Source organism: Cibotium barometz, chromosome 11 (assembly GCF_041138505.1).
Source record: "Cibotium barometz isolate CiBa-2024 chromosome 11, ASM4113850v1, whole genome shotgun sequence".
NCBI lineage: Eukaryota > Viridiplantae > Streptophyta > Polypodiopsida > Cyatheales > Cibotiaceae > Cibotium > Cibotium barometz.
Window position 1 is genome coordinate 38,705,239 of NC_141056.1, and position 23,228 is coordinate 38,728,466.

The window sequence follows — 23,228 nt, forward strand, 5'->3', positions numbered from 1 at the left end:
GTCGGGGCTGTTATGATCAGCCGACAGCACCTCTACAACAGCCAACAGCATTTATGGCATTTATGGGCAAGTCGTGAGCATCTAGGAGCTGGCCGACCAGCAGCATCTCACCATATATATAGAAGCGCATTATTCTTCAGCAGGTAGGCACCTTTCCCTTCAGCGTTTCCTTGGGAGCATAGGGAGTCTCCAGCATCAGCATATATTCAGCGTTAAGGCCGTTTCCAGCACATCATCATCATCAAGCATCAGAATCAGTCCATCATCTCAGCTTCTCTTCAGCGTTTCCTTCCCAGGAGAGACAAGGGAAGTCAATGGGACAGCAGTTCACTCAGCATATAGTCATCATAGGCAGCATATTCAGTCCATGATCTCATCTCTCCTCAGCGTTTCTCATCCATGGAGCAAGGGAGAAGCAGATCAGCAGTTTAGCCAGCATATTCAACACAGTTCATCATTCCTACCTCCTACATAGAGGGAAGCCGGCATCGAAGGGTGGACCTCAGCATTGGAGCAAGGAACAGTCCTCATCATCAGCATTCACCATATCCCTCTCATTCCGAGAAGGATCTTCATCTAGGACAGCATCATAGATCTATTTAGATCTCATTGCAACCCATTCATCTAATATAGCTGCATTGCATTGCATTGACACTATTTGTCTATCTCTTAAGCATCATTACGTGAAGTTTAGTCAGCCTAAGGCTGTGATTACTACGATCAATCCCTCACATGTCACAATTAAAATGAATGGTTACAATGAAGATCTAGAAATAGATCTATGATGCTGTCCTAGATGAAGATCCGTCTCGGGAGGAGAGGGATAGGCTGAATGCTGATGATGAGGACTGTTCCTTGCTCCAATGTTGAGGTCCACCCTTCGATGCCGGCTTCCCTCTATGTAGGAATGATGAACTATGTGCTGAATATGCTGGAACTTTTGATATGCTTCTCCCTTGCTCCATGGATGAGAAACGTTGAGGAGAGATGAGATCCTGGATTGAATATGCTGTGCTTCTATGCTAGTCGAGCAGTTTACTGCTGTCGGCCAGCCTCTCTGATGCTCCACGACTTGCAAATATTCAATAAATGCTCTTTAATTGTTGTCAGCTGTGCTGACCAAGCTGTTGGCTAGTTCCAACAAGACCCGACCTGGTGCTAATAAATGCCCCTAATGCTTATGATGCCTCATGTACCGATGTTCGTGCTGAAATAGCCCCATATACATGCTTATGCTGATATATGCCTGAATAATACTTGGATTAATGCTTAAATGTCCTGCTTAATGTTTATGGATGCTTGATGATGCCATGCCACTTGTACACCTGATGGGTGTGCACGTGACATTCCCCTCTGCTAAATTGTTGCTGGGTGGTATACCTAGCAACCTTTTGACTCCTCTGCTGATCCTTCTCCACTTAAACCACTGCCCCCTTTTGACTTCTTCTGTCGGGACTGAGGTCGACTGTCGGAGCTGAATCCTTTGAGCCAAAGACTTGTCTACTGCGGGAACTGAATGGCAAATGTTGCTAAAATTGCTTGGAAATACCTGAGACACCCCTGACCTGTCTGTGGAATCCTTTCACATACCATCTCCGTCGTTCTTGAACCTCCTGAGGCGATGTTGGAGCAAACTTCCGTCTTCTTATATGGAAGACAACCCCCTGATGTTGCCAGTTGAAGCTCAAAACTCCATTTACTTCTTTGATGATGGATGTCATTCTTCCCTAGAGAACTCATGGGCAAAACATGTAAGCCTTGCAGATGCAAATTGTCTGCTAGGATGATTGCTATACAAGCCATGTGCAACCCTATATGCTGTGCAAGAATGCAGATAGATGGGTTACTAATGCATGCCTAAGGGAAAATACCTAAGGATGGCCTGCAAGATTTTAAGAACTGGGTTTAACTGTGCGGAAGCGATTAACATGATGACTGACTGAATGAAAATGATCCAAGGCTGGTTACCCTATAATGCTCTGATACCAATGTGACATGTGAGAGATTGATCATAGTAATCACAACCTTAGGCTAACTAAACTTCACTTAATGATGCTTAAGAGATAGACAATTAGTGTCAATGCAATGCAATGCAGCTATATTAAAATGAATGGTTACAATGAAGATCTAGAAATAGATCTATGATGATGTCCTAGATGCAGATCCGTATCCGGAGGAGAGGGATAGGATGAATGCTAATGATGAGGACTGTTCCTTGCTCCAATGTTGAGGTCCACCATTCGATGCCGGCTTCCCTCTATGTAGGAGGTAGGAATGATGAACTATGTGCTGAATATGCTAGCTAAACTGCTGATCTGCTTCTCCCTTGCTCCATAGATGAGAAACGCTGAGGAGAGATGAGATCCTGGACTAAATATGCTGCGCTTCTATATATATGGTGTGATGCTGCTGGTCGGGCAGTTTACTGGTGTCGGCCAGCTTGTCTGATGCTCCACGATTGGCAAATATTCAATAAATGCTCTTTAATTGCTATCGGCTGCTGACTAGGCTATCGGCTGGTTCCAACAAGACCCAACTTGATGCTAAGAAATGCCCCTAATGCTTATGATGCCTCATGTACTGATGTTGGTGCTGAAACAACCCCATATACATGCTTATGCTGATATATGCCTGAATAATACTTGGATTAATGCTTAAATGTCTTGCTTAATGTTTATGGATGCTTGATGATGCCATGCCACTTGCACACCTGATGGGTGTGCACGTGACATCATTAGCTTAAAGCATCCGAAATTTATGTTGGTTTTCTTAGATTTAGGAGGTTGTGAATCCTTTTTTTTGGGTTTTTGTTTCAAGACATTCTCTTCCACCCCTTGTGTAAAGTGTTTTATTACAAGCTTTTTGGTTTTTGCTCGTACCTTGGCTTGCAAACATGTGAGCACGTTTAGTGGAATCTTGAACAAGTGTCCATTCTGCACACGTAGGATATTGAGAGTTGGGTATTGCAAGGCAGCTTGTAAATAACGCATCTCTTCTTGGGCAGTCCATAAACATGTGATCAATGACACATCATTCACACATGGGTTGTGTGGTGTTAGGAACTACAGTCTACAACCTTGTGCGGTCCATGACAATAGAAGCATTGCATTGTTTGCCTCATTTCTTTCTTTGCAGTTTCTATCCCTAGTTTTGTTTTTGTTTGAGTCACGGGATGTGTGCATGAGACTCCTTGGTTTTGAGGTGATTTGTTGTGCACTTGTTGCATGACACATGTGAATACCGACATTGCGAGATGTCATGACTGCACACCTTGTAATGATCGTAATATAGATAGACTAGCTTAGGGTACATGCAATGTGAATAGGGTGTCCATTGCAATGTGCACAACATAATTGGTCTACAAGAGAAAGGGGTCATAAGGGTTATTGGCAGTTTAGCTCATCCGTTTTTTTGTAGTGACTTTTAAAGCTTTCAAGCAAGGCATCATCCAATTTTGCAATGGACATCTCAGAGATCAATGTCTCTTTGCTCCTTGCTTTCACTGGGTTTAGATGAGCAAGAGTTTATCTCAATGGTGTCTTCGATCATGTTATCATCCAAACGGATTACTTGTTTGTAACATTGATCAAAACAATATGGATTTGAGACTATGATCAAATTGTGCAAAGTGTTTTCTTTAATCTCATAAGGATAAATTCAAGGTTTTCATGCATAAGATGTAGTACGGTTTCCTCAGGTCTCTACTCTATTTCATAAGTGTTCTATTGAAGCACTCCACCTAGGACCTTATCTTGATAATCCATAGATAAAGGCCGTCTTCAAAGTTTTGATTTTTTCCTTGATGACATGTATCAAAATAATAAACCATCTATTGGAGAAGATGAAGTAATCTCATTTGATGGACACGTGCATATTGGCAATTTCATGTGATGGACATATGCATACCGGTAATTTCATGTGATAGACATATGTTGGAGACGCAAAAACAATTTCATGTAATGGACATATGCATACCGGCAATGTCTATTATGATGACATCATGACGGGAGCCATTCAGTAACCTTATAGCAGGGAAAAATTAAAATATTTGTAATAGATCATTGGGTAGAACTTAGAGTGAGTGTAGGGAGTAAAATAAGGTGCTTTGAGTGGGCCAAAATATATGCATAGTGGCCAGCCAAAGTTTATGGACAAAGGAGTGGTAAATAATAAAAAATATTAAAAAATAATGAGAAAAAGAGAAGAAGCAAGCGTGGAGTTAGTGGGAGAATACAAAGAGAAAAGACTCAGAGATTTGGAGTGCAACATAGCTTTGCAATCATCAATGTAATATGCTACAAGAAATAGAGTTCAATTTGGGTCCAAATTTTGTACTTTAGTTTGCAAGGTCAAGCTATGTTGAAAGCATGCTTGAAGAGGATGTAAATGATGTGGTACAACCATATAGAGATGTAAAACATGCTGAAAATGATATATTTGATGAGACCGAACATGGGAGAGTTCATGGTTTTGATGGTATAGCAAAACAAGCAAGATAAACCTCAGAAAAGGCTAAAAAAACATGGCAATTTCGATAGCTTACAGAGGGCAGTTTTGGAGGGAGATTTCTACATACTCCTGAGGTCAAATCAAGTCAAATGAAAGCCATCAAGGAAACTTCATACAATTCTCTACTAGCCTATAAGATTTGGTCCATGAGACGAGCTTTGGAGCTAAAGTGGCCGAAATATTCCATCGGGAGATTCCGACTTCAACATATGATGTTCAGTTGTTTGTGGGAATTTGCCACGTATATTCTATCTACATCAACGAGGATTCCAACATCTCAAACACTCACAAATCTGTTCAAGGGTGTCAAGACCCGTAGGCAACGCTATTAAGTTTAGGGTTGCGAAGTCCAAGCTTAAGCACTATTACACTTAGGGTTGTTGAAATTCCACCTGTCGGTGTGGAACGCTTGCTTGAACACAATGCTAATCAATACACTGCAATTTAGTAGACAACAAGCACAATACAAGATGTAATTTGCTGAATTGACAATAGAGGTACAATGAGCCAGAACGGTCGGCCCCTCTCTCTAATAATGTTTATTAATCTTGGAAGAATCAAGAACATAGTGTCATGGGCATTTCTAAGCAGATTTCCATACCAATGCACATAAATACATTATTGCAAACAATATGATTGTCAGTGAAGATCTGCAACTCACACTTCCCTCTCAACTGCCCATGTTCCCTACCATCTGCTCTCTATTGTTCCACCAACACATGATAGAAACAATCTACAACAAAGCATGTAGGACAAGAGAACACTACACAAGGTATGTGAACATGACGTCTTGCTCCTCCCTCCTGCTACTTGCTTCCATGATTGAGCATTATAGCTTACCAATTGCAAGTAGAGTTGATGACAATGGAAGTCTTTGCGATGGAAGCGTCTAGAGTATTGATACCTTCAATCTGTCGCGTTTCTTCGTGACAAAAGCTTTCAAGCGGATGCAGGGAACCTTGGGAAAGCTTCCCCTATGGTTCAACTTGAGAAAGAAAGGCGGAAATTAGGGTTTTCAACCAAAGGACTTGAAAATAGAGCAAATATAGGGATTGTTTTGCTGAATTTTAGTCATTGGGAGTGTAGTAGACTAAATACGACTTGGAAACACTCTTGGAAGCTAGAAAACACAATAGCAAGCTTGGATATGGTGTTGGGAAGGAGAAAAAGCAAAAAACACAGCCAAAAGGCCTCATGCAGGAGGGCACAAACTTCTAGAGAGAGAAAGAAGAGAGATGATGAGATGTCCACCCTGAGTGCCAGGCACAGAGAAAAAGTGAGTTGGGGTGCAAAATGGAATGGACACATGGCTGGTTGCTCTCTTTGAACAAAGGAGATAAGGTTTGGGCGATGGACATTGAGCTTTGTCCACCTCGGGACATCAGTGTGTGCGAACACAAGGCTCGTCATAATTTATAAGTGAGTTTTGGTCACTCAAAACTTAATAAAGTGTGTACACTTGTACTCACTTATAAATTAATGCTAGTTCCTAAGGCTAGCTTTTGACCAATACTTACCACCTATCACATGCCACATAACCATGTCAATAGACACTTTCATACGCACGGTTCATAAGTAGGCGTCCCCTTTTCCAGAACTACACATTAGTCAAGCAAGCATGAAAAGAGCATGCAAATTCAATTTGCAAGCAAGCACATAAAGATGCGAGCATGCAAATTCAATTTGCAAGCAAGCACATAAAGATGCTATGTAATGCAACATTTGATATGGAAAATCCGGGTTCATGAAACTATATCAAAATAGACATGTTCCAATTACAATTCACGAGGTACCAGACCCAATGGAACACCAATCCTCCAGGTGTTTCCGGGCATGTACATGGACACAAGTTTCAATGGAAAGCCAAATCCACAGATTCACATATGCAACTGCCATGGACGCCAATCCAATGTATATACATAATAAGAAGGCACGGGTGGACCAGTTGGGTGACCAAATGGTGACATCCCCCGGGCTTCTAAATAGTTGTCCATCGCAACTGAAAAGCCTTCAAATATGTCTACAACAAGTGTGGGAAATCTCTAAAAAACTCTTCATCTATCCATTTAGCATCAATGGAAAGACAGTTCTTGAACTTCAAAAGGTAACGCCTCACAACTTGCCTGCAGCAAGCTTGCATTCCTTGTGATACACAATCTGTTTTTGCTACAAAATCTCCTCAAGCTCAACCACTTCTAGTGGATCCTCAATGACCAGTTCGCTGGGCTCCGACCCTACATACTTGCGAAGGAGACTCACATGAAAAGCATTGTGTATATGCCAATGACTAGGCAATGCCAACCTCAAAGCCACTTTGTTGATCTTCTTGATCACTCGAAAAAGCCGTAGTGCCTGGTTGCAAGTTTAGGGTATACACCGCCTCTTGCTAAGTCTTGATTTCTTGAATTTCAGCAATACCCAATCATTCTCTTTGACATCAAATTGCCTTCTATGCTTATTCGCAACCTTTTTTTGTTTGGCAATGACTATTCGCACCTGAGTAAAGGTAATATCTAAGTCTCTTAGATACTCATCTACTGCAAATATCTCATCCTTTGTACGAAACATGAGTAACAAAACCACCTTACCATAAACAATGTCAAATGGGGGTCTTTCCTGTAGATACATGTACCATGTTGTTGTATGCAAATTCCAGAAGCAGTAAGCACCTCTCCCAAGAAGACTTTTGATTCACCACATAACATTCCATGAGATCTAACACGGCTGAATTTGCAACCTCACTTTGCCCATCCGAAGCTGATGAGAAGTCCAATTTGGTGCCCATATTATCAAATGAGGCATGCCAAAAGAGACTTGTAGTCTTGGGATCTCTATCCCCTACAATGGACTTCGACATTCCATAATACTTGAATCCTTGCGCAAGATATATCTTAACCATATGCTTAGCTTTGATAGTCTTCTTGACCGACAAAAGGTGAGCTTGCTTGCTAAACCTCTCCACAATTGTCTAAATAGCATCATTGCCCTCTTAAGTCTGTGGCAAGTCCATAATGAAATCCATTGTAATACTTTTCCCTGGGTGCGTGGGAATCGGTAATGGCTGAAGCAACCCTAGTGCCTTTTGCCTATCAAATTTCACGTTTTCATAGGTGATACGTATGCGTACATGTGCTTCTATGTCCTTCCACATACCTGGCCAAAAGAACTGGACCATGAGTAGCTGCATCTTTCAATTTGAGGAATGCATCTCTCTCTATATCAGCCCATTTGAATATAGCCTTCTTCTTTTTCAAATCATCATAGTAGTTAGGAGGTTGTTTGAAACGGGTTTTCCTAAAACTTTCAAACGCGTTTCAAACAAGTTTCGTAAAATCAACCCGAAGTTTCCTACCTATAGGTTTTTGCATGTACAAAATTTCAAATATATATTGTAAAAAATATGTAAAAATAACACTAAATGCATAGAATACATGGTAACATCAATTTGAAGCCTATAGTCTCTAGTCTTTGAATTACAAATAACAATAACCATATAATCATCCATCATCAATGACAAACCATACATGACACTATCATACTACATAGGTTAAAACTTACAAGTTTGAAGTGTTCATGTCACATCAATGATCATACATGAATCATGATGAATCAATAGTCATGAACCAATGCCCATAAACAATACATAATAAATCATGATAAGCCACATGGCTCATGGACAATGGCTCAAGCTCTCGACTCTCAGCCTAGCTAGTAGCTAGTCCTGCAAGTCCTCAATCTCCTCATCCTCATCATTGTCAGATTCAGACTCACTGTGAGAATCAAAATCAGATGTGCACTCGTCTCAACTGCTGCACTGGAACTAGCACCTACTGCTGTAGATGAATGTGCACCACTAACGCGTGCAGGTGTTGTGATCTCATATAGCATGGTATAAATGTCATGCTCCTCTCGAGGAATCTTTGGGACTTCTTTCACTTTCTCAATGTCAATTTTATCAACATTGACTTGGCGAGGCTCGACGGGATTGCCTACCTGCTCAATTAGGCGGAGGTTGCAATGACAAAATACCAACCGCTCTAATTGAGCAGTGGACAACCGATTCCTCTTCTTTGTATGGAAGGGGCCCAAGTAATCCAATTCCTCTCGCAAGGACCCGAGCTACAATCCTGTGATAGGACTCGAATGGCGAGGGATTTCTATCATAATTCATGCAACAAAAGAAGTTGAAGCCCTAATTAGAAATGCGAGGGATTTCTATCATAATTCATGCAACAAAAGAAGTTAAAGCCCTAATTAGAAATAACTTATAAGTATACTACAAGTGGATTCTTATGCAAGATTCAAGAACCAAGAGTCAAGACTCACCAAGTGAGGGGTGCTAATGTCATATTTCTCCCACCATGACACAAGCTGTAGCTATTTCTCCCGCATTTTGGCCGTCACTGAACCAAATTAAAAGCTACCATTTCGGAAAATAAGTAGCTCATCCTCCAGCTGCCTTAGTAGGTCCACATCCCCTCCTGTGTATCTCTGGATGTACTGCTGCCATCCATCCTCAAGCTCCTCATTATTGTATTGCTCCTCATTTCTCCAAAGAGGATGCAATATGTGAGCAACTTCATGGATTGGTCTATGAAACCAATCCCATCGTGTGTTCCACACGTCTCGGATGTCCTGAACCCTACAAAAACAGCCATGAAATGTATACATTATAATGTCATAAACATGATATTATACAAGATTGAAGAATCAAAGAGACTAAGAGTGCATGCATAATGCAGCATACCTCTTTGCTCATAAGACAGTGCAACGGTTCAAAGCTTCACCAATTCTATCCATGAACTCGTACAGGAGTCCCAGAGTGCTGCCCTCCATGTCCGTGATGCGAAGAACACTATAAATAGGCTGAACGGCCTTTATGAGAGCTTCAGCCTCTTGCCGCCAAGTGTCTCTCATGACAACACATACAAATGCAATGCCATTGGGACTATCACGATCATCCCAAGCCATCCACTCCCTGGAAACCACTGTGCGTAGGAGTCCATGGCCGACTCTCACCAGCCTCTCAACCACAATGAATGTGTATGCAAATCTAGTGGTAGAAGATTTGAGAAGCTCTAAGTCACTGTGTGCCCAATACATAGCAAGCACCTTTGGCCTCTTTGTGACAAACTTTACCATCATGCGAGAGGTCTCAAAGATGTGTGACACCCAACCTATCTTTGCCACATCCTCGATGAGGAGGTCCAAGCTATGAGCAGCACATGGAGTCCAAAGAATGGCAAGAAACTCCTCCTCAAGCATCCTTCCCATGGAGACACAATTTGAGCCATTATCAGTGATCACCTGCACTATATTCTATGGCCCAATCTCCATGACAGCCCCTCGAATGTGTCGCCAAATGTACTCACCTGTCACCACTGTGCCTGCCATGGATGGATCTATGGCACGCAAGAACATTGTGCCCTTGCATGATGAGACGACGATGTTTGTTTCCTTGAGAGGCTCTACCTCTATCTCCTCAGCTTGTCTCTCCCTTCTGAGCTCCCGTGTGCGCAAGGCCGCGTAAGAGGGCCCCTCCCACTCACATCCTATGCGGCTGATTGCCCTCATGGCCTTTTTCCATCGTGCGGTGCACACAATATTGAAAGACAAAGCACATTGTATGAAGAGCTTTGTCAGCTCTCGGGTGGCCTCTTGCTTTGCCTGTATCTATAGACTGGCTTTGATACTCCCTCTTTGCAAGGCCTTGGCAATGGGGATGGGAGTCCTTTGTGCCCGTGGTGCAAAGCTACCTTCTGAAACCTTTTGTTTCTTGGATACACTTGTACTACCTGTAGTTGACACATCCACATCTTCCTCCTCATCTTCATCCCTCTCCTTTTCTGTCGGTAACTTCATTTGGCCTAATAATTTGGCTCTCTTCCACTCTTGTAATGATGCCTTGATAGCATCCGGCACAAGTGGACGAGAGCTAACTCCCTTCCCCGCTAAACCTATGAAATGGGCCTTCACCCGGTCTATGCTGCCACCGGTCTCCAAACTACAATACTTGCACTGCCATTTGGAAGCACCTCCACCCTTGTAGGAGGCCAATTTGATCACATGGGTCCACATATCATCTCTTGTGCAAGGCATTTTGTTGAAGGAGTGTGCCTGCAGAGAAACCCCCAATTTTCAAACCACTTCAATTGACAAAAATTAGCCATGTAATGGATTACATAGCTGCCTAAGACCCTTGGGCAAAGTCTACGGCAAACGTTGGAGGCTTAATGGGATCTCTGTGAAGAAAACCCCCACTTTGCAGCATCTCCATCTTGCCCCAAATTGGCTAAAATTAGCAAGCAGGATTGATAAAAAAAACACACTTGGCTGTAGACACGCGACCCAAGGAAGGAAACGTGCAGGTTTGGGACAGGCCGGGCAATGCTTGTATTCGATGTTGACCATGAGGGAAAGACGACGCATGGAAACCAGAGAATAGATTATCGAAACACTCGCCTGATGTTGACGTGGGATTTTGGAGGGAAAAAAAAAAGTTATAAAACATGTGTGAAAGAAACGTGTTTCCTACAAGGAAACATTTCGGAAACGTTTCCACGTTTCTTTCCTGGTAGGAAACGCGTTTCCTAACTACACTGCAAGTCATGCAAAGGAGAATCCATGCAAAGTGCCAAATGAACCTACGGTAGTAAGAGCATAATCCAAGAAAACTACGAATTCCATGCACCGACCTCAATTCAAGCCAATTCCGAATTGCATCAATCTTTGTTGGATCCATCTGCACTCCATCTTTGGACACAATATGCCCAAGATAGTGTATCTCTGATAAAAAGAACTCACTCTTCTTTGCATTTATGAAGAGTTTATGCTTACAGAGTTCTTCAAAGACAATAGTCAAATAAGCTCTATGCTCTTATTCGGTCTTGAAGTGATCATCTTTCACAATGGAATTGAAAGAGAACCGTATGCTCTAATACCAATGCAATTCCACCTGTCGGTGTGGAACGCTTGGTTGAACACAATGCTAATCAATACACTTCAGTACACTGAGATTTAATGGACAACAAGCACAATACAAGATGTAATTTGCTGAATTGACAAGAGACGCCGATGAGCCGGAACAGTCGGCCCCTCCCTCAAATAATGTTTATTAATCTTGGGAGAATCAAGTACATAGTGCCATGGACATTTTTGACCAGATTTCCATATCAATGCATATGCATACAGTACTGCAAACAATATGGTTGTCGGCGGTGAAGATCTGCAACTCACACTACCATCTCAAGTGCCCATGTTACCTACCATATGGTCACTATTGTTCCACCAACTGTAACTATTCAGCCCTCCTAGCTCTATTTCACATGATGAAATCCATGCCTGGATACCAGACAGGTGGAAGAAGACATGCGGACAAGGTCCATAAGGTTTGATTAAGAAAAGGCACCATTTGTAGGGTTGTGATGTTAGGGTTAGGGTTTTGGAAGGTACACCAACAGGAAACGTGAGAATGAGAGAGAGGAACACGACTGCTCATATATTGATCATGATAAAATGAAGTACAATAGCCACATAAAAGATGTGACCTAATAGTGTGTTCACATGGTCCGGTCATAAATGGTGCCAGGTGGACCAAATCATTTATAAACCTTTATAAGTGAAACTAAGCTAAACTGGGGGGAAAAAACCTCCACTAATTGAAGTAAAAAGTGCCCCAGTAACCTACTGATGATCACTAGCACTCCCCTGGGTGCATACACAGCATAAAACCCAACAAACTCCCCTGGAGTGATATGTGATCACTGTACATCATCCACCAAAAGGAAACAAATTCAAAGCAATGCGGAATGCTTCGAATTTCGGACGTGGTAGTGCCTTGGTGAAGATGTCTACCACATTCTGATCTGTAGGGCAGTAAATCAGACTGATATCACCTGCCTGGAGTCTCTCCCGAACAAAGTGATAGTGAATCTCAATGTGTTTCGTACGAGCATGAAACACGGGATTCCTGGCCACGGCAATGGCACCCTGACTATCAGTATAGATAGGTGTAGGCTCCTCCACTGAAATATCCATATCAGTCATAAGACGACGCAGCCAGACACACTCAACGGTAGTAGTGTAGGCTGCTCTGTACTCTGCCTCACAAGACGAAGTGGCCACTGTGGTCTGTTTCTTGCTTAGCCAAGAAATACATGAAGAGCCAAGAAAGAAACAATTTCCACTAGTGGAATGTCTGGTATCAAAATCACCAGCCCAATCTGAATCGCTGTAAGCATATAGCTGCATGTCACCCCCCTCAGGATAAAGCAATCCAAGAGACAAGGTACCCTGCAAATACCGAAATACACGCTTCACAACTTGCCAATGTGACAATCGCGGGCTGTGCATGAATCTGCTCAATTGAGATACGGCATACTGAATATCTGGCCGTGTAGTACACAAGTAAATAAGGCACCCAACAGCCTGAGCATGTGTAGTGGCATCAAATAAAATACTGTCATCTTGTAGTGACAGTTTCATCCCAGGTTCCATAGGAGTGCTGATAGGCTTGCAATCCTGAAATTTGAACTTTTCCAGAAGTTTAGCAACATACCGAGATTGCAACAACCCAATGCCTCTGTTATCTTGCACAAACTGTATGCCCAAATAGTAGTGTACGAGCCCCAAATCAGACATGTCAAATGTCTGTCGCAGTATCTCTTTAAAAGCTGCAATTTTGTCATCATTTGATCCCATGAGCAAAAGATCATCTACATAAAGACTGATGACCAGCAGATCTTTCTCTTCTTTCTTTACATACAAAGTGACCTCTGATGGACTGTTCACAAAGCCTTGAGTGAGCACGAAAGCATCTATCTTTGCATACCAAGCTCGTGGAGCTTGTTTCAAACCATACAAGGCCTTTTTCAGCCTGCATACGTTCCCTTCATGACCATGTTCTGCAAAACCTATGGGCTGATGTACATAAACATCCTCCTCGAGGTCCCCATGTAGGAAAGCAGTCTTGATGTCCAACTGATGAACAACCCAACCACGATGTGCAGCCAATGCAATGACACTCCTAAGTGTCGACATACGGGATGTAGGAGCAAATGTCTCCTCATAATCAATGCCCTTCTTCTGTGCATAGCCCTTTGCAACTAGACGGGCTTTGTACCTGTCAATGGATCCATCTCCATGTCTTTTCAACTTATAGACCCACTTAGTGCCAATGGCTTTCTTGCCTTTGGGCAGATCAACCAAATCCCATGTTTGATTCTTTTTAATAGAATCAAGTTCATCCTGCATGGCTTTGTTCCAATGCACATTGTCTCGTGCATCCACAAATGAATCAGGCTCATCATCATCCTGTAAACTAGCTGCCATAACCATATTTAAATCCATGATGTGTGCATGCTCATTGGTCCGTGTCTCCCTACTAGTACGGCCAGCAAGAGGAGTCTCTAGATGGCTGTCCTGTAATGTCCTAAAATACCATCTAGGTATATGTCTGACCTGTGGAACCTGTTGCCCCATATTTGGCTCAACTTCTGGCTCAATCTCCTGCTGAATTTCTGCACCACCTTCATGATTAATTGGCTGCCCTGCACCCTCATGGGTTGGATCACCAACTGTGGAATGAAACTCCATAGGTAGTAGGCCTTCAAACACATCATTTTCAGCCTGATTTGCATCATAACTAGCCATGGATAATTCTGATTTTTCATCAAAAATCACATCCCGACTAGTAAATATCTTCTTGGACAGTGGGTCATATAACCGGTAGCCCTTGCTCTCACGGCTATACCCAACAAAAATACATTTTGTGGCTTTATCATCCAACTTCCTCCTCAACTCTTTGGGTATGTGTGCATATGCAAGACACCCAAAAGTACGAAAGTGTGTTACCGAAGGCTTGCGGCCATGCCAAGCCTCAAAAGGAGTAATGGAAACCAATGCCTTTGTGGGACATCGATTCAAAATATGACAAGCACACATAACAGCTTCCACCCAAAAGACATGTGGTAGCATTCTTTGCCTTTAACATACATCTGGCCATCTCCATGAGTGACCGATTCTTCCTTTCTGCAACCCCATTTTGCTGTGGAGTATAAGGAGTAGTATACTGATGCTTGATACCTCTACTCTCAAGAAAGGAATTCAACATGTGTGACATATATTCCCCCCCTCAGTCAGAACGGAGGGTCTTAACCTTGCATCCTGACTCTATTTCAGCAAGTGCTACAAAGGCCAAAATTGCATCATATACCTGTGATTTCTGTGTCAACGGATAGACCCAGCATATACGAGAGAAGTCATCAATAAATGTAGCAAAATAGAAGCAACCTCCTAATGACTTCGTCTGCATGGGACCACAAAGATCACTGTGTATAAGCTGCAACTTTGCAGTTGCTCGTAGAGCCTGATCACGTGGAAAGGAAAACCGATGCATTTTTCCCAAAATACATCCTTCACATATGTGATCTGGAGGCTTCTCCATAAGAGGTAGGTCTGTCAACATGTTATGTCGCTGCATAAGCATAAGACTACCAAAATTTACATGCCCCATGCGAGCATGCCATAACTCCGCATCAACCATAGGTGGAGTAAGAGTGAATGCATGATAAGCAGACTAATCCACTGGCTGAAATGCATCCAACTGATAGAGTCCATGACATAATGTACCAGTAAGCATCAAGGTCAAGGCATTAGCTTTGTCTCTGACCATGCATTTGTCATCATCAAAGTTGACTTGCATACCACACTGTGCTAAAGAAGAAATGGACAACAGATTCTTCTTTATCCCTGGTACATATAAGGCATCTGTAAGGCGAAGAATAGAGCCATCAATGGCTGTGAGCTGAATCTCCCCAATGCCACGAACTGGATATGAAGCATTATTGGCACACTGAACGGTCTTGCCAACAAGGGCAGGGCATACATTACAAAACAAATCCCTGCGAGATGTGATATGCTTTGAAGCACCACTATCAAAATACCAAGTACATGCATGCTCAGTCACACTGAGTGCCTATGAAGACCAAGAGGCATCATAACTGCATGTGTAGAAACAGTAATCCCTGTCTTCAACAAAGGAAGCAGTCTCCGGAGGAGCTTTAGAGGCATCGTTTACAGACATCCCAGATTCCTTCGTCTTCTCTTTGGCAATCCTCTTCCTACACTCTGTGATGTAGTGACCTGGCTTCTTACAGTAATGGCATTTTTCCTTCTTCTTGGGCTGTCCATCACCTTTCTTGGTATCCTGAGATGAACCACCATAACCTGAATTCTGATTTGAACTCTTTTGCTGAGACTTGCCTTTCCCTTTTTGACCTGTCACAAATGCTTGTTCAGCACTTGTGTTCATGTTCATGTTCTTCCTGTAACAAGAGAGCAACAAGTTCCTGATACTTTAGGGGCTCAATAGCATTCCTCATGCTAAGGTTCAAAGAGGTATGAAAAGCCAAGTAGGATCTTGGCAAAGAGTTTAAGATGGTGGATACAAGCTATGTCTCAGGAATAATCTCATCCACATTGATGAGTTGCTCTCTCAAATCCTGCAGCTTGTTCAAGTGGCTAGACATATCATCTCCTTCATGCATCTTCTGGTTTTCCAGCTCTCTTTTCAAAAATGAGATCCGTGCCTCATTACGAGCAGCATACATTTGCTCCAAAGTCACCCATGCATTCCGTGAAGAGCCAGCTGAACGAATATGAGGTATGATAGACCTCTGTACTGACAATGCAATAAGTGATAAGGCTTGTGCATCTTTGGCATCCCATGTCTTCTGGGCATTTGTTCTTTGAACAGGCTGTGGCTGACCCGGTGCCTGTGCTTGTTGTCCTCTTCCACGAGCACCCCCTTGGGGAGGAGTCTCTGGAGCCAATGGACCTGGACATGGTTCATCACCACTAACAAAATCCCAAAGACCTTTTGCCACGAGCACATTTCTCAGCATGAAATTCCACAATAAGTAATTCATGCCATCCAGCTTGTCTTCCTTAGACAAGTACGTGAACACATCACTCTGCTGCTGATTTGCCATTATGCGAGCGCACAATGCTGTACCTGTGTATCAAAAAACCCAAAAGCAACAACCCTGAAAGCAACTGTACTCCACTGAGTACAACTGACCCAAATATGCTTGCACTCTCAATCCTCTGAATGTGCAAAACAATGCACCACTGACTGAGTAGAGCAACAAAAGTGGCTCACACTATGCCAAAATGCCCAAAAAATGCCCAAAATTTCTGCACCCAAAGCCTTGCAAAAAGCCTGCAGAGGTTTCTTTGCAAGAAAACCTCCCTGTATCTGCCAGAAAAACTCTCACAGAGAAAATGCCCAAATTTCAAAACATGTAAAGCTGTAAATTTTTACCCAAAAGATTTTGTAGGTACACTTGACTGTAGGCTGTACGGAACAGCAGCAGATACTGGTCGTCTGTAGGCTGTACGGAACAAAGTGGTCGGCCAATGTACGGAGCAGACTGCTGGCGAGCTGCAGCTGTACGGGCAGGCGAACTGATGGCGAGGGCCTGTACGGACAGGACTACTGTCTGCTGTACGAAACAGAGTGGTCGGCCAGTGCACGGAGCAGTATACGGAACAGCTGTCGGCGAGGGCCTGTACGTGCAGCTGACGGCGAGCTGTACGGACAGCTGCAGGGTAGGGAAAAGCTGATGGCGAGCTAGTACGGGCAGTTGATGGCGAACCAGTACGGGCAGTTGCAGGCGAACCAGTACGGGCAGTTGCAGGCGAACTTGTACGGGCAGGACAGGCGAAGGCAGCTGATGGCATGGAACTGTACGGGCAAAGCAGGCGAACCTGCTCTGATACCAAAATGTAGGGTTGTGATGTTAGGGTTAGGGTTTTGGAAGGTACACCAACAGGAAACGTGAGAGTGAGAGAGAGGAACACGACTGCTCATATATTGATCATGATAAAAAGAAGTACAATAGCCACATAAAAGATGTGACCTAATAGTGTGTTCACATGGTCCGGTCATAAATAGTGCCAGGTGGACCAAATCACTTATAAACCTTTATAAGTGAAACTAAGCTAAACTGGGGAAAAAACCTCCACTAACTGAAGTAAAAAGTGCCCCAGTAACCTACTGATGATCACTAGCACTCCCCTGGGTGCATACACAGCATTAAACCCAACACCATTCTTGGTCAAAAACAAGAAAAAGCAAAAAGTCCAAGGACACCATTGGAAAGAGGAGACTAAGCCAGACCAAAAAGCTAAAAGTTGCTTTTTCAAAAAGCAGCTCTAGGACCAAAAAGCAAGGCCTTGAAGCTAGAAAGGACCAAGAACTTTGGACTAAAGTTAGTAAAATTTTACTATTAAAAAGACCAAAAGCAAAGTAAAAGGCAAAAGCACAGCAAAAGTATCACTTTTTAGCAAAAAGCAAGGCTTCCCCAAGTATAAAAGGAGCATGAGCCTCTCTTTAGCATCAAGTTGAAGAACTTCTTCATTGCGTTGCCATCTTCATTGAAGCGTGGAGATTATCTTCTCCATCATCATCTACTTGATCATGAACCAAATCATGGAATTTTTCATCGTTGCCCGCTCATTCAAAGTGCCTCCCCATCAAATGTTGTGCCACATCGTCACCCGTCCATCCGACTGTATGGATCCGTACGGGCATGTGCGGGTATGTGCAGAGCTATACGAACTGAAAATTTCAAAAACCCTAAAGCTGCTCCAAAAACCCTAAAAACTGCTTTTGGGAGGTTTTTATTGCCCACAAAACCATTAAAACAGGTTTTATATCAGTTTTCTTGCTAGAAAGAGCTTTTCCATGGTTTTCTTCATCGACAAGGCTGTAGGAGTTGTGGAGATTACTCATGGGATGAAAAATGTGGTGCCACAGTGCACAAATGTGTACATCAAATTTCTCTGTGTTGTCTTTGTGAGTATGTATGGGCTTTCCAAAGTCCAAGTTTGTGTTGTTTTCAGATATGTTGTGTGTTGTGAGTCTCTAGCTTGATCCTATGTATACTCTACCCTAGGGACCCATAACTGGCCTGTAAGACTAAGAGCCATGTGATTTATCCTTAACCACGAGAACTGGCATGAGAAAACATGAGCCTAGATTTATCTTGGACAAAGTATGAGGTAATCCCTTGCGGGGAGCATTGTTGGGAATCAAGGTCTTACCTATGTGTGGAAGGCTTCTAAGCCTGGTCAAATATATTTATGTGTGTGAACCACCTCTAAGAGGGGTCACCAAATAATATATAGATATTTGTGTGATGACATAAGCAATGATGTCATAGATGTGTCCTTTGTACTTATAAAAGGTACATATACTTCATTGAAAAGATTAACTAATACAAGTCACATCAATATCTATTACATGCACCCTGCACTAGAGTGCTATGTGACACAATGGCACTACATCCACCTATACTCGACTGCCACAACATCAATGCCACATCACCACAACCACGTCATCACTCCCACATGGTAGTGCTATGTGTCACCTATGCTATCTGACTCTGCCTATTGACGGCTGCTATCTAATGGCCGGTGGTGCCCTACAAACTCATAGGTGTGTCAGTTGTGGAAAACGGAAACGGAGATATTAAGGGGGTTGAAACATGGAAATGCAAGGGGGAAGTAAAATAAGGGGGAGGGGAAAGAAGAGGGAGAAATACATGGAGATGCAAGAAAATAGGAGAGTAAATGGTTAGAAATAGGGAAAGGGAGATCTACCACTCCTGAGAAGAAAGAACAAAAAAGCAGCTAATATTGCCAAGAAATTGGGGTTTTGCAAAGGAAATCACAGGTGTTGTCGGGGAAACGGCCAAAACAGGGGAAACCGTCGAGAGACACCGTTTTGGAAACGGCTGAAACACATTTCAAATCTTTGGACCCCCTGAAACGAGCCAAAACCACGTAGTTTCAGCCATTTCCAGTAACTAGAACCTATGGACATGCTTTATAGTCCTTTTTCATAAATTAAGATCATCAGGCACCTAGTCTAAGATGACAAGTTACTACAGAGAAGATAAAACCCACCTGGCCAGCACCTTCAAGTTGCAAAATTTACATGTTATTGCCATTACCAGCTTTGTTGCTGTGGAGAAGCCAGCCCTTTCCCAAAGAAATTTGAATATGTCTTTCTTCGTTGTCCTTTTCACATCAATGTGATGTTTCTGTAGAACAGCCAGCTTTGGTGCTTTGCTCTGACTGGATAGCCGCTCTCTCTCTTCAAATTCTCTCAAAAGAGAGAGCGGCACTTGGCGCTCATCAACCCACACCTGTTGATTTTTACTGTTTTGTGTAAAATCTTTCATAGCCTGATTTGCAGGAGAAACATTTTGACGTGAACCCTGAGTTGAAATCAGGGTAGAATCTATCAAATATAAAGGCACCTCCTCTTTGATGAATTTGGCATGAATGCCAGATTTAGCCATCTCTGTCATGCTATCATGCTCACATTCGTTTGCAGCTGAATGCACCTCAATCTTTGAAACCAGATCGTCCCATCGAAATTGCACATCTAGACATCGGAGCTGAAAAATCAGACACTACATAGTGTGAGCAGGCGCACAACAAAGAAAAAGAACACATAAGAATTACGAAGCCTTGCTAACTGCTCTCAACCTGAACAGCAAGCTCGGCAACAGTACAAGCTGCTTGAACTCTTGCACGCCATGCAGATTGTATACTTCGTTTGGAAACTTCCTCTCCTTCAGCATAAGTGATCCCCGTGATTTGCTTAAGCCCACCTACAACACACACAAGTAAAAGAATACCCTGATAAGCAGATGATCATGACACTCGTGAAAAAAAGAAGAAAGATCGTGCAAAAGAGCACCTTGCCGCCCTGCTTTCCTGGCCATTGTGCTAGGTAAAATAGCCCAGCCCAATACCCGGTGTGCAACCTTTCCCCGTCGCACCCATTGCACCGTTCCCAAGGCACTGCCGTGGCTTTTGGAGAGTCCTCTTCTGGATATACCACATCTCCGAGTAGATTTCTTGCTGGATGGCTTTCTTAAAAATAATTCATTGGACAGAGAGGTGGTAGAGCCACCTAAAACCAAGGATGGTGCATCTTCCAAACGTTTGGACCAATCCTCTGTAAGAACTACTGAACGTAAATGTGCCTCCAACTGACAGCCAAAACAAATCCACATTGAAATCATACGACTTAAATTAAAAGAGAAAATCGTTAAAGGTCAATAATGATAAAAGTAACCAGTACTCTTACATCTAGCAAAGCAGCCTTCACTTCACAAATGGAAACTGCCTGCTCAACTTTCTTGCGCCACAGCTTTCTAAAATACAAGTTTTCCCAAGGTCCCAGCAATAAGCTATGCACACTGTCTTCCATGTAAAGTAGATATCCAGCAACAGCAGGCAGATGGCCGGAACCAGACTTCGTTGGTCGGATGCCACCAGCCACATAAGCAGCACCAGCTGCAAGATGTGTAGCAACCTGATTCATCAAGCATCCTCTTTTCAAACTTGAACTGCTGCAGGAAAAGCACCAACCACACCGTTCTTTAGGAGTTTCCATTATCTTTTTCTTAATACTTGGCCAGTAGAAGCGTGCAGGTGCCTTATGAAAGGCACTTAGCTGTTCAGCAATTGTTGTTACCCCTGTTTTCTTTTTTAACCCTTTCTCTGAAGCAGCAGTCCGCTCAGCAGTCATCAAAGCCAGGTTAGCTGCTGCCGTAGCTGCTGCATCACCTAAAACATAATGATTGATGTAGAACCCTGATTTTTTAAAATGATCAGAATGCAAATGCTCGCGTGATACAGCAGTCAAAAACCTTCCCTTAGAGTCTCTATCAATGACTCTTTGTGCAAGATATGGATCGTATTCAATGGTTTGACTGTTCAATTGCTTGTTCTGAACAACATTGCGAGTAATTCCAGCTGTTCCTTTCAAGGGCTGGGGAGTAATTCCTTCCGAGGTCTTGGGGGTAGTTCCTGGTGCTCCTTCCAAGGGCTGGGGAGTAATTCCTTCCGAGGTCTTGGGGGTGGTTCTTGGTGCTCCTTCCAAGGGCTTGGGAGTAGTTCCTGGTCCTCCTTCCAAGGGCTTGGTATCATCCACAACATTGGGAGTATTTCCCGGAGTTCCTTCTAAGGGTTTGGCATCAAGTTCAGACACCACAACATTGGAAATATTTCCTGGTGCTGGCTTGGTGTCAAATTCAGACACAACAATTTCAGAAGGTGTGCATTGTAAAGCACAGCCTAGATCAGGAATTAATACCGAAGCTCCTTCAAAGGATTCTATTTCCAAGGGCTTCTTGTCAGACTCAGATACAATTCTTTTAGGAAATAAAGCATCAGATTCTGTTTCCTTCTGCTCTCCACCAATCGTTTCAGATTTTATTTGTGTCACCAAACTATCTTCAACATCCACATAATTAGGTCGCTCACTCCCTAGCCCCACTTTGCTTGGAATCCGAAGAGAACCCATATCTTCAAGAGGTGATCGTGAACTGTCGGAAACAGCTGAACTTTTTGCAGGCATGTCCCAATGTTGACGTACGGCCTTAGCAACCTTGTCACAGAAAGGCTTCAACATCTCCAAACTTTGCAGTACCCCTGAAATATCATCTTTGCTGTAATATTTGTCGCTACTTTGTGTGAAATCCAATGACTCTAGCCTGCATAATTGAAAGAGAAAAAAAAAAGCGACAATGTTAGCAAGTGATAGATGATCATTTATAAGGGAGCACAGAAAAACAGTTCGGCACAAAACCACCAGGAATCCACTACTTTATCAAGCAAACATTAGGATTTCTTGTGCTCTTAAAAAAATCTTTCTGGGTCTCAAGTCCAAGAGCTATTTCCAATATTAAATGTAGAAAAGCCCTAATGTTCAGAAATGCCCATGCCACAAGCCAATACACAATACTCCCTACTTGTGCCCTACATTTCATGCCATCTGAAATCGATCTCCAGTTTTAGCAAGTCCTGTCTGCAGCGAGCTCCACGCCTGCATCGGTGCATGTTCCATAAGTCTTCAGACTACTAGGCAGGCCTGCACATGCGTCATAGAAACACAAAGAAATGATTGCTACCACCTGGCAAGTTATCTACAGCAGGTTTGGCAGCAGATTCTCGCCTTTTCACGATGGACAGGACCTCAACTAGGATCATTTCATGGGGCACTCACTTGGGCCACAAAGGCTGAGGTTGTCATTGCCTATGAAGAGGAAGGTGAGGGGCTAGCCCTCCAGGTCTCTCACCTTCACATTTCGGCAGTACCGTCCCAGCCCCATCTACTAATCACTACCGAAGATGGGAGATTTGTAGTAACATTGCAACATGGCACACATGGAGAGCTCGATACAGCGAAGCCATCGAGGGTACCCACACTCCACCTGCGGAGTCCATTAGGAGCATTTGGCTCGACATCATTCATACCCTCCGCAGTCAGTGGGGGGGGATTGCACGATGGCTCTGACCACATTCGAAAGCGGCAAGACGCCTTCTTGAGGCTCTGGCAGCATGCCCCTTTTCTCACAATAAGAGGTGTTGATCCAACTTGGCATTACATACAACCTATGTGTTAACCCCCCCCAACCATAGTTGCAAGCATTCTTTGCATTCATGCATTCGCATTCGAGAATGCCGAGTTTGCAAAAGAATGCATCAAGGGTGGATGCATTCGCATTCGTGGCGGGTAAAAATTTTATTTTTTTGGGCAGAAATAGAATGTTCAAAGTCAATGCTTGAAAACACAATGAAAAACTTGAAAGCTTGAAACTTAAAAGATGTTAGAATATAGAACTTAAGACTCGAGA

General features: G+C 43.1%; 1 protein-coding gene across 2 annotated transcripts in view; it reads right to left on the reverse strand.

Moving 5' to 3' along the window:
* The window catches only part of LOC147634152 (DDT domain-containing protein PTM-like), an 84,267-nt gene that overhangs the window by 18,015 nt on the left and 43,024 nt on the right, over window positions 1-23,228 (reverse strand). For both annotated transcript variants that reach the window (XR_015266990.1, XM_086805294.1), the window contains exons 2-5: window positions 20,675-22,085; window positions 20,282-20,576; window positions 20,068-20,192; window positions 19,480-19,976 (exon numbers count right to left, since the gene is read on the reverse strand). Coding sequence is in view for 1 of the 2 variants with exons in the window: in XM_086805294.1 (XP_086661420.1) it covers window positions 19,480-19,976; window positions 20,068-20,192; window positions 20,282-20,576; window positions 20,675-22,085 (2,328 nt within the window). In the remaining variant the exon portion in view is untranslated. The remainder of the gene's footprint in view (window positions 1-19,479; window positions 19,977-20,067; window positions 20,193-20,281; window positions 20,577-20,674; window positions 22,086-23,228) is intronic.